This window comes from Austrofundulus limnaeus, unplaced genomic scaffold (genome assembly GCF_001266775.1).
Source record: "Austrofundulus limnaeus strain Quisiro unplaced genomic scaffold, Austrofundulus_limnaeus-1.0 Scaffold136, whole genome shotgun sequence".
Taxonomy (NCBI): Eukaryota; Metazoa; Chordata; class Actinopteri; order Cyprinodontiformes; family Rivulidae; genus Austrofundulus; species Austrofundulus limnaeus.
In genome coordinates, this window is record NW_013952538.1 from 439,091 (window position 1) to 451,444 (window position 12,354).

A 12,354-nucleotide genomic window follows, 5' to 3' on the forward strand; every position below is an offset into this window, starting at 1 on the left:
GTGTGTGTGTGTGTGTGTGTGTGTGTGTGTGTGTGTGTGAGTGGGGGCGTAGTATTAAACACGGCTTATTGATGATTAGATTTTTAATTCTTTTTAAGCTCAAAAAATGATGATCTTATTATACACGAATAAATATGGTAGTTGATGATTTTTGGACCACATTTTTCCATCAAAGCAGAACATTTTTTCTTCTTTTAACTATATGAATAAACAGAGAAACATTCATAAAACTCTGCATTTTTATTAAAACAAACTACTAGATTTTATTAATATTTATTAGCAATCAACGTTAAACTGTTATTTTTGCCTTGAGTAAGCCGTCCAGAATGAGCTGAGATCATATTTTAATATTTTCTGTTTGTTTTCTCACCATAAAATTAGGAAAATTACAACATTCTCCAAACTTGCTGACCTTAGCAAAAATTTCAAAATTTATTTTTCTCTGTCATTTAACCTTAAAGGGCCTGTGACATGCCTATTTCAAATACAAAAACTCAAAGTATCTTTAGACTTAAGAAAATTGGAATAGTACACATGATTTTACCCATTTTGTCACATAACTGGCCTATTTTCTTTTAAATTTGGCTCAGCCAAAGTGAAACAGGAAGTGACATCAATGGGAAACTCATTAATAAAATAAACACTCTGGTCTCTGTTTATTAAAACGAAGTTATTTAAACTTTAACTCTTCTTCATTTCTCTTTGATAGAAACTAAAAATAATGTAAAGAAACATCAGATTCTTCTCTACAATCTATGTTGTAGCAACGCTCTGTTTACATGCTGACATTCCCCTTTGACATCACTTCCTGTTTCTTCACATGCAAATATCTCAACAACTGTTCATCTCAGCAACATGAAATTTGTTTTGCAATATGTTATCAATGGTATCTTTCCAAAAATGCATTAATTTTTATTACAAAATTTTGACATCACAGGCACTTTAAATTAAACAATCCAAGTAAATACAGTGGTGTCGTTACAAGTTTAATTTGCTAATTATTCGTTAAAGTACTTGTATTTTAAATTCCTCGTATTAATTATTTGAAAGCTGTTAACTCGATATGAACTCTCCTTTAAAAAGCTGCAATTTCTTTTTGTTTCATGCTTTAAAATAAGAAAAATATACATATAAATAATGAAAACTGTATAAAAACATTACTAGATTTTATTATTATTATTATTATTATTATTATGTACTGTAATAAACTGGTTTAATTCAGTTTGATATCCAGCATACTGCGAGCTAACTGCTCTCTATTAATATAAATTTCTTCAGTGTACAGATATCTTTTTGTTTTGTTGTGCTGTTCAGTGCGCCAGGTTGCAATTCTGGGTCTGTTCCTGTCCGTGCTGTTCTCCCTCTACCTGGTTCCTCTGGGGATGTACTCGCCTTGCATCAAAGAAGCCGGAACGCTCGGACCTGCGCCGAAACTCATCGGACACAGAGGAGCTCCGATGGTGAGGCTGCAGAATCATGTTTTTCAGACTCTTTGGGGATTCAGAGCTATAAAAATGCCAAATATAATAAACAAGATTTGTCAGATTTATTAGTAAATTTTGGTAAATTCAAACCCAGTAATTTAAATTTAAAGTTCTCTATAAATAAAGTTGTGTTATATTGTAAAACGGGGTTTTTGAAAGTGGATGCATTTTATTTCTTTTTCAGCTCGCTCCAGAAAATACAGTGATGTCATTTGAAAAAGCTGTTGAAGCTGGAGGAGAAGGGCTGGAGACAGATGTCACCATCAGGTATTATAGTCTTTTATTGCTTTCTTGGCCTCTGAAAAGACCAGATTTGCAGTTTTAAATCAGCCTAACCCTCAGTAGAGGTGCTGGTGATTAAGGAGTTAATTTCACAACCTGTTTTCTTTCTGCTGGAGTCACAGTGGGATCAGTCGGTTCCTCGGCTGAGCCTGGTTTTTATTCTGATTATACAGATGAGATGTGTGTGTGCCGCTCTGTGATGCTGCCCTGCTAATCCACTTAGCTCCTAGCGCTCCTGTTAGCACACAGCTTTAGGTTCACACTGTTTAACAGCCTGAAAACACGGGGATTAGCACTCGTAGGTCAGTTTAATCTAATATCAGGTGACCCATGTGGGGTAGTCGGGTAGATGTGTGTGTTTAAGTGATGTTTGTGTGAGTTTATCACTGCGTCACCACTCGATGTTTGCATCGCTGCGTGCAGCTACGACGGCGTTCCCTTCCTGATGCACGACTCCACTCTGAGGAGGACCACCGACGTGGCCGAGGTGTTCCCCAATCGAACGCACCTGGACGCCTCCATGTTCACCTGGGCCGAGCTGCAGCAGCTGAACGCTGGGAAATGGTTCTTATTGGTGCGACTAACAAACACACAGTAATTTAATGTTCAAACACATAAACTTTATTAATTTTTTGCAAATATTCACTCATTTTGAATTTGAAGCCTTTAACAAATACATTGAAAAGGATTTGAAAAAAAATGTTGTAATATTTAGATATTTTTGACTTAAATCAAACTAATTTTCTCATAAATTTAAGATTTTTTGACTACATTTAATTGTGGATTTTCTTGTACAATGAATTATAGAGGGATCCGTTTGGTACTGCATCATCCCTCTCTGAGGTGGACCGCTCCAAGGCCCAGAACCAGTCCGTCCCTTCGCTGGCCCAGTTTCTGGAGGTTGCAGCTCGAAGCGGGAAACTGGTGCTGTTTGACCTTCGTAGGCCACCGTACGGACATCCATACAGCCAGTCGTACATCAACACCACTCTGCAGGTCGTACAGGATTACATCAACTCCTCACAGGTGCTCCTCAAATTAGATTCATGCAGAAAGTTCAGTTCATTCCTTTGACTAATTTTACGTGTTTCTACTCTCACAAAAGCCTGATTGTCGTCTTTTAATTCGTTCTGTTTGTACCCTAGGTGCTGTGGCTGCCCTCTGAGGACAGAGACCTGGTCCACGCTGCAGATCCAGAGCTGCAGCAGACATCTGGACAAAAAGCCTCCATTCAGGAGCTGATGGACGATCACATCAGCAGGCTGAATTTACACTACAGCAAGATGTCACAGCAGCAGATCAGGTACAGTCATTCATCAATTCAGTGGAATAAAGAGCGCTTGGTCACAACAGGAAGTTTGTACATTCATGTTTATTTTAGGCGCTCTGGTTTCTTCCTACAGTCCAAAATCATGACTGTTAGATTGTTTTTAAGTGAGTGTGGGTTGTTTGTCTTTTTGTGTGACTCTGTGATGGACTGACAACTTTCTCATTCAATGACTGCTGGAAATAACCGTTTATGTAACTGCTTTCATCTGCCTTAAAAAAAAACTCTCCTTTTCTATGTTCCTGGAGAAAAGTGGCATTTAACTTTGAACCTTTGTTGCCTCTGTCTCGTTACGTAACTCTTGATACGGATGACCGTAGAAAAAAACCTCTGAGAGCTGAGTTGAGGAAAGACAGGGAGCTAAAGGGCAACGAGAGGCGAAATGAATCAAAATGTTAAAAAGGAAGAGATTAGAAGAGCGGAGGAGGAAGAGAACGGCTCAGAATCTGAACAGGAGAAACAACTGTGCTCAGTCAGAAACACAAACTTTGAGAGAAAAACTTGGACTTGATTTAAAAAAAAAAAAACAACAACCTGAAAATAGTTCAGTGAGTCACACTGAGATTTGCTTTATTGATGAACTTTCTTTGGATTTTATCAGAACCTGAACTTTTCAGCTGATTCTGATGCTTCTTTATCAAAGATGTCTTGTTGAATGTGTGACTATTTAATTTGTATCAATCACAGAGGATTGGACGATATTAGCTAAAAAAATTAATCACGGTTAATTAATATTACGATTAACTCTGGAATTTTTGTCACATGACTGATTTAAATCCCTGTAGAGGGAATGATACGCCCTCTCTGTTTCAGTTTGTGTCAGACTTCAAGTTTTACACCAGTTGTGTTGATAAAACAAGTAAAACCAGAGTTATGTCAAATAACTTAAAAACTTTTTTTTTATAACTTTGGTCAATTTTGAAGCGAGTTGCAGCAAAAGACCAGCAGATTCATGGAGAAAATAACACCTCAATCCACCCTCTGGTCTCACCCCCGCCCCGCCGAACTAACATAAAACCCCCAAACTCCTTTCTGGCTGACGCCTGAAATTATTCGATAAATGCCAAAAAATCTACAGGAGGAAGAAAATAAAAAGAGGTGAAATTTAAATGAAGTTCGGTGTCGATTGAGACTCAGAGCGGGACTGGGTAATGAGATGTGAGATTTGTCATATTTAGCCTGTCTGTTTATATATATTTATTTATATTTTTTGCATTTCCCCCCCCCCCTTTTTTACTTAATTTGATTAAAAAAAATAGATTTCAAATCATTTGTGACTTTAAAATTTATGTTTCAATGGGACAAAATAAATTCAAAAGTGAAAGAGAATACTTGTTTCATTACATGCTGCATAGTGGACCGGTCTGGAAGCCGGAGGGGGCGGGGCTTATAGCGTCTTAAAGGGAACAGTAGCAAAACCAGCTGCTTTGAGACACACAGCAGGAAAGTGGTAAAGTTAGAATGAGGAGGAATTCAGACCAAAGCTTTGTAGCTCCACTTTATAAAGACCCCAACAGAAGGATTTAAATGTGAAAAGGAAGAATTTAAAAGTATAAAATGTCTACTTTAAAGCTGCTTTTGTCTCCCATCCCTCCTCTCTGCTGCAGTAAATACGAGTCGGTGAACATCACCACTAACCTGTACGTGATCAGCCAGCCGTGGCTTTATACTCTGGCCTGGTGCGCCGGAGCTCAGTCTGTCACCACCAACTCAATCCACATTCTGTCCAACATCAACAAACCTCTCTTCCTCATGGTGAGCTGACTCAAATCACTTTATCCTTTATAGAATATATTTTATATTATTTTCTCAAGGAAACGTAAACCAGCGGCAAAATCTGGTGTCCTTTAATAACAGGAGTTAACTTTCCTGTTGAAAACAAAAACCACTCGTACTCCGATGATTATGTAAGGCTTTGAATGTTCCAGAACAAACACTTTAATTTACATGTTAGACGGTTTCTCTCTGCCGTGACTCTGAGTGGGAGAGTGGCTCGTTCTGAATCAGGCTCTTAACGCTTTCAACAGGTGATGTGGGCGTTTGAAAATTATACCTTTCGCTTACATAACAGTCTGTCTGCACAGAAGTGACGCTAATTAATAAGTGGAACATACCGGTGTCTGTTAGCGCTTTGATTAAACGAGTCTGATCGTTTGTTTTGTGTTTTTTTTTAAAGAATCAACACTTTGTTTTTGTTTTTCCCCAGACTCCGGAGGAATACAGCTTAATGTGGATCGTCACTGATTTTGCGTCTGCCTTCCTCATCTTTGCGATTTTCATCTTCCACTGGTAAGACACGCTTTATTGGGATTTTAGTTTAAACGTTGATGAAGTTCGATTAGCGTGAAGTTGGAAGATGTTTGTTTGATCTTCACAGCCTCCTTTTATCTGTTTTCTGTTCTGGTTACATCAAAGCTGCTTCATTGCCTCGTTTGTAGAACACAGAAACAAACTGGTCGTGTTCTGCTTGTCTGATCTGTGTGTGTGCGTGCGTGCGTGCGTGTGTGTGTGCGTGCGTGCGTGTGTGTGTGTGTGTGTGTGTGTGTCAGGTGGAGAGAGAGAGGCCTCCCCTTCTGGTCCGGCAGCAGTCAGACTCAGGAGAACGGACCGTACAGTAAATTCAGGACAGGTATGAAAACATTTCTTTGTCATTTTCTGTTTGTCAGTCGTTTCGTTTGCACGCTGTGATCCCCCCGCTTTGTGTCGTGTCGTGTTCTGCCGTGTGCGTCAGACTCTTCGGAGGTCGTCTGTGTTCGCTGGAACCCTCTGCACGCTGACCCCCCCGCTGTGACAAACATCTCCCCGTCGTCGGTGTTCAGCCCATGACTCCCTGCATGCCGTGTCCCCGCCCCCCGCTTCAGGAGCGTTCTGCGCCGCCGCCTCTTTATTCCCTCTGAGTTCTGACCCACGTCTTCCTCCGTTCGCAGAGATGAGCGACGTGTGGTCCATCTCCAGCGTCGGCGTCCGGCCCGACCTCCGCAGTGCCCCTGGTTCACCCAGCACCCCTCACCTGCCCACCATCACAGAGGAGTGATGGAGGGGGCCGGATCACAGGCAAGAAAACGGCGTAAAATTTCAGATTTGATCTTAAATAAGTAGAAAAGTGGAGGGAGGACAACGTAGACGGCCATTTTTGGGGACATAGAGACAAAAAGACTCGATTCACCTGCTGATCTGACGACACAGAAAGACCCGCCCACCGTCCATCCCACCAGCTGAGCTCAACGACTCGACGTCTGCTGTACCGACCCAACATCCTGAATACCAAATGATATCCGGATCTATATATTTTACGCACAAACTATAGTTTTTACTGTCAGACGTATCGGGTTCAACCACATCTTAAAGGAGACCTGTTTTATTTTCTAAAGAACGGACCGACCTCTGGGCTTTTATTTTTTTAATTTCAGAACGAAGTTTGCTTTATTTTTTTTTCACAACATGACCTCAAATCTGATGTGTGTGTGAGGATTGTAACGAGCCGAGCTAACGCATGTTGCCGCAGTTTTAGTTTTCAGATCATCTTTAGAGTCCGGTGCTTTTAACGTCGAGCAGAAGAAACGACTGATGTTAAGCTGAGGGCACAAAGAGGGGTTTTTATGATTTGTCTGGAAGCGAGGGTCTCCTTTAACCTGTTCTCTGTGTTTGTGCGACAGAACGAATGTAAACCTGAGACTTGAGAGGAGTTTGTGTTTCTGTTTCGTCCTAAACTGAATGTATCTGTGAGAAAAGCCATGCTGCTCAGGAGCACCGGGGTCGTTTCAGGACGGGCGGGAGTTGTTTTTGTTTTTACTGGAAAATTGTGCCAATTAAAAAAAAACCAAGCTGCTCTGAGATTCCTAAGAAAAAGAAACTGAAAACATTAATCAGGAGCTGTCTCTATTTTTAACGTAAAGCTGATTAGTGCCAGATTTCTGTGCCATGTTGGAGAAGTAGAAGTGCCATTTAAAAACGAAAAATATCCATAAAATCTGTATAACGAGAAGTCTGGTTGGGAAATATTCATCTGCTGTCAGAAGTTTCTGTAATTTTTTTTTAAATCTACAAAACCTAGAAATTAGATGAATAATCTCTTAGCAAACGCAACCTAGCTAACGTTCCGTACCGTGGTTTGATCGTGGTTAGCACTTAGCTGTAAAATATTTGTGTTAAGAATAGCTGATCTTTTAGGCTAAGCATCGAAGCTACAGCTCTGCTCAGCTGTATTTATTCTATTGAATATGATTGTTTTTTTTTTCACCGTGCGACCGTTCGTTTTTAGCGAGCGAGTCTGGTGTGTGTTTCTTTTTCCCCTCTGCGCAGAGATGCTTTGCATTTTGAGCCTGGCATGTGTTGGATTTGTTGCGCCGGTTATTTTGCTGACACGGACAAATTTGAATGAATTTTCTTCTCACAATGAAATAAACATTCGTCTCAAATAACAGCAGGGAGGTGGAGAGCGCAGGCTTTATTTTCTTCATTGGAAACTCAGCCCTGCGGACCTCCAGACAAAGAGTTAGTTTTTTTTTTTTTAAAGATTTAAAGTTTCTCCATGCAAGTGACCTTTGCACGCTGATCTGCATGTTATTTTATTAAAACAAGCAAACGCTGGATATTTTTTTAAAGAGAAAAAACCAGAAGGTAACAGATGTTTATGAACGTGTCTGACAGCAGGTTGTTGTTTACTCTCAGCTGCCTTCAGTCAGTCCAGTTTATCAGAATTATTCCACGTATAAAATCATTTTCATGGTTTGGACCAACTCTAAACGTTTATCTTGATTTTATTTTTTTGACATTCCAACAAAAACTCTTATTCAGCACTTATTGGACCCTCTGCACCTTTTTTATTTTACCTTGTGCCATTTTTTTTCAATTGTCCAGTTGCAGTTTTATTAATTGAGTTAATTAGAACAACTTTTTGGACCTGGGGACCCCTTACAAGGGTGAGACCCTCTCATAAACCCCATTTACTGTCATTTTAACCTCTAAAAACCATGGGAATATTGTTTTTGTTTGGTTTAGTATGTTTGTTTTACTACTGCATTGTTCCTCAAATGCATTTTTAAAAGAAAAAACAAATTAACAATTTATTACATTTTTTGACGAACTCCAAGAGATGGCTTATGGACCCCTGGAGGTCCTGGGACCCCAGTTTGAAAACCTCTGAATAAGAAACCTTTCTAAATAAAAAAATTGTGAGTCGACTTTTACTTTAAGACTTTCTCGTCCCAAATTTCCCAACAATTCACTGTAATTTGATCCATTTTTACAGAATTACTTTGAAGTTTTGGGTCATGAATTATTGTTATTTTTTAATCCAACATCTGGGTTAGAAAAAGAGTCTTGGTTCTGGAATAACGAGCTGGAAACAAGTTGTATAATATTATATATAATTATATATATATTCTCTTCATTCAGATCTCTGTGGAGATTTTTTTCTTTGTTTTACCAAAATGACAATTTTAATTTTACAAATAATGTTTTTTTTTTTTTTTTACTGTTTATTTTCTGATTTTAAAGGCTCCTGTCATCTGGTAATAAACTATTGCAGAAACAATTTGTCTATGTTTTTTTCTCTCTTTATTTTAATGTCATATTTACAATAAAATAATGTTTGTGGTTTGTTTACATCGACCGAATGAAAGAAAAGTTACAATTTAAAAACAATAAGTGCTAAATATATTTAATGTCGCACAAATCACGAGTTTTATTTAATGTTTTGTACAAACACAAGACAAAAAAAGCTGAATTACACTTTAAAAAGATGAAAACAAAGTTAACTTTTATCAGACGAACACATCAAACAGAACCTGTTGGCACCAAACTGTTTTTATTCGAACATATAAAACTTTAGGTTCATGAAAAAAAGTTTCAGACTGAGAGGACAGAATTAAAGAAAATGAAGGTTCCTGAAAATTTTGTGTCAAATTAAAAATTACAAAATATTTATTTTTTTTATATAAATCCTGTAGTTTTAAAATAATGTTTGTCAGGAATTCCTTCTCTGAGGATTTAACCCTGCAGCAGGGACAACCTGTGGGTCGATTATAATTTTATAAAAAGAACTGATTTATAAATTTGAGAAGTTTTCTGTAAATTATTTTAACTTGGTAAAACATTCAGAGACAAAAACAAAGAAAAGCCGAACTTTTAGGTGTCGGTAAACGAGACCAGACCCTGGTCCACCTCAGCTTCCCTTCAGGTTCTGAACCGCCTCACCAGGAAGTCATTTTGTTGATTTAAAATAAAAGTTACACAATAAAACATTTAAATACATCTAAAACCCAAAACAGCAGCTGCTTCTCAAAGGATTCTGGGTAATAAATAGATTAAATAGAAGATGTGGATTAAAAAGGTTAATATGAAGTAAAATCTTTAAATCAGACATAAGTTAATAAAATTAAACCAAGTTTTTGGAAAAAGGTTCAGATTCTTTTAAGAGGTTTTTTTTTTCAATCCACTTATAAAAGTGCAGCAAAGAAAAACTTGAATTTCTGTACGAATGAAAGTAAAACGTCCTGATTTTATGCAAAAGAAGCAGGAAAAGATGGTTTAGTGTGAGCCATCACATCAGTTCTGTTTCAGATTTCTGCGTTTGAAGCTACATTTTGACACCTGGATCCTATTTTTAGGTTATTCTAATGAGGAATATTCTGTCATTTATATTCAATGTCATTTAAAGAAGAAACCTCAAAAATACTTGAATATTAGGTTTTACCAGCTGGGAAGAAAAAAAAAACGGCTAGCTCGCAGGGAAAATGACAAAAACGTTTTGTAGCTACGTCTCAAAAACAGGCTTAAACAATTAATTATTTTCTTGTAGAAAAGGAATTTGTTCATTATATTTTTGACAAAATGCAATTAATCCTCAGTTCAGTGTGATGGGTCATATATTCTTTAGTCTTCATTAGAAATATGACAACAAAATCAAAGTCTTATTAAATATTTATTCTGGGTTAAAAAGCTTCTAAAGTGAGTCTGAAGTTATTTATTCAGTCTGTTCCAACAGGTTGAAGTTTCTGCACGCTTCATTAAATGAAAGAGTTTGTATTATATCATTATTCATCCTAACAACATCAGCTGGTTTAATATAAAAACTTTTTATAAAGAGCTGATCTAATCCAAGCTCTGGTATCAACAGTCCAGATGTTAGAAGCTGCAGCAGAACCGTGACGGACAGCTGGGAGGGGTCAGAGGTAGTCATCCTCACTGGACAGCTCGTCTTCCTCGTAGCTGTAAAGGTGACGGCTGCTGGGACCCTCGCCGGGGTCGTCCTCGCCGCCGCCCGCAGACGAGCTCGCCCCGGTGAGGCTGGACCCGGCCGAGCTGCCGGAGGGGCTGCGGCTCATCCTCCACAGCTGGTGGGAGAAGCTCCGCCCCCAGCTGCAGTGCTGACCGACGGGACGCAGGAGGCGGATGAGCTCGACGGCCTCCTGCCAGTAAGACGTTCACTTGCCCTGGCCCCGCCCACTCCGCTGCTTGTTCATGCTGGTCAGCATCTGACTGATGTAGGAGGTCAGGAGGTCGTCCATCTTGTAGCCCTGCAGGTACACACACACACACACACACACACACACACACACACACACACACACACACACAAACACACAATCTACTACCTGCAAAATCATGAAGAACAGGCCGTTTAAATCAATCGAGGGCTTTGTTTACATTGAGTGCAGACCCACTTTTCAGTTCTGTAAAACTACTGCTACAGTTTGATTTAAAAATACTTTCAGATTTGATGAAAATATAAAAAACTGAGCAGAAATCATAGAGTTCATACCGTCTCCTGGATTTTACTGATTTGTCTTTGTTGATTAAATCTTATTTTATGAATGCGAAAATTCTAGAATTATTAATTAAACGTGAGTTTGTGTGAGAAGATTTAACGAGTTTCTGACTCACCAGCGAGGTTTCACACAGCAGTTTGCTTCCTTTCACCAGGTTGCCGATGGTGATGTGGAAGTAGGTGTTCCCGCTGCTCCAGTTGGAGATCTTAGTGAAGGGGTGGGTGATCAAGATGTCCTGAAATAAATAAAAAATAAACTTTTATTAAACAGAGGCTCTGAGCTGCACCTGCAGACAGCTTAACGAGCGCAGCCTCTCCTCTGAAACAAACCTTAGTCTTCGGGTCGATGAGGCTGACTCCGTGTTTGTTGATGGCGATCAGGAGGATCTCTGGGTAGTTGGGTTCTGTGGTTTGCTTAAAAAATAAAAACCTGACAGTAAAACTTCGATTCTCTTCAGTGAGTAAAATAAAATAAAATAAAGATTTGGATTTTCTGTTGTTTTTTTTTAACATTTTGCAATTTGTTGTAAATTAGCAAAAAAGGGCAGAAATTTGCAGAAAAGTAGCTGAAAAACCTGAATCTAGCACAAAAAGCAGAAAGGGCATGTTTACTGAATTAAGTGATAATGAGCTGAAATTATCACAAAAAGGTGAATTTAGCTGAAAAAGCTAAAATGAGCTAAAATAGATTTAAAAATTGCTTAAACTGCAAAAACCAGCTGAAATAGGCATAAAAAGCTTAAATTAGCAGAATAAAGCTGATACAAGTAAAAAAAAGTTTAAATATAATAGCCGAAAAGAGTAGAATAATGGCTGAAAAAGCTAAAATTAGCCAAAATTGATAAAGTAGCGTAAATTGAAAAAAACCAGTTGAAATAAAACACTTAAATCTGCAGAAAGAAGCTGATAGAAGTAGAAAAAGGTTAAAACAAACAGAGTAGCTGAAAAGAGTAGGAGAATTGCTGAAAAAGCTAAACTTCGCAAAAAAAGAAGCTGAAATTAGAACACAAAAGTTAAAGCAGATCAAAAATTGAAATGCAAGTAAAAGTTTATAAACATTTTAAATTGTTTTATGGATGTTGAATGGAGCTCCATTTATTTTAAATTTTTTTATATGGCTGAAAACGCTAAATAAGTCAAAAAGTCAAAATTGCTGAAAAATGAAACATAGTGAAAACGTCCTGAAGGAGCTGAACGTTTTGATGTATAAAAGTTTGAAATAGCACAAAAAATTGCTGAACGAAATATATGCCAAAAAAATACATAAATAAAAACTTCTGGAAGAAAAATGTCTGATCATTTTAAACCCAGAGAGAGCTGCCGACAGGTCTGTTTACCTTAACCTCAAAGAAGGCGGAGCCAAAGGTTGGCCATTTGTAGATGATCTTCAGGAACAAGAGTTTGGCCTCTTCTCGTGATTTACCGGGATGTTTATTGAAGTACGCAATTACAGACTGTAAATAAATAAATTATTGAAGTTAATTCAGTTT

At 38.2% G+C, this 12,354-nt stretch overlaps 2 protein-coding genes across 3 annotated transcripts in view; one reads left to right on the forward strand and one right to left on the reverse strand.

The window, feature by feature from the left end:
- gdpd4a (glycerophosphodiester phosphodiesterase domain containing 4a) overlaps positions 1-7,516 on the forward strand; it is a gene marked incomplete at its 5' end in the record, with an annotated part of 10,854 nt that extends 3,338 nt beyond the window's left edge. Inside the window, 9 exon segments of one of the 2 annotated variants that reach the window (XM_014015913.1) lie at positions 1,315-1,460; positions 1,669-1,751; positions 2,190-2,340; positions 2,574-2,792; positions 2,912-3,069; positions 4,701-4,848; positions 5,300-5,382; positions 5,643-5,722; positions 6,021-7,516. In XM_014015913.1, coding sequence (XP_013871367.1) covers positions 1,315-1,460; positions 1,669-1,751; positions 2,190-2,340; positions 2,574-2,792; positions 2,912-3,069; positions 4,701-4,848; positions 5,300-5,382; positions 5,643-5,722; positions 6,021-6,127 — 1,175 coding nt within the window. 2 annotated transcript variants of the gene reach the window in all.
- A 1,028-nt stretch (positions 7,517-8,544) lies between these two features.
- The window catches only part of myo7aa (myosin VIIAa), a 40,576-nt gene continuing 36,766 nt past the window's right edge, over positions 8,545-12,354 (reverse strand). Inside the window, exons 49-52 of the mRNA XM_014015891.1 lie at positions 12,202-12,318; positions 11,195-11,278; positions 10,981-11,100; positions 8,545-10,613 (exon numbers count right to left, since the gene is read on the reverse strand). Coding sequence (XP_013871345.1) covers positions 10,521-10,613; positions 10,981-11,100; positions 11,195-11,278; positions 12,202-12,318 — 414 coding nt within the window. The 3' untranslated portion in view covers positions 8,545-10,520. The remainder of the gene's footprint in view (positions 10,614-10,980; positions 11,101-11,194; positions 11,279-12,201; positions 12,319-12,354) is intronic.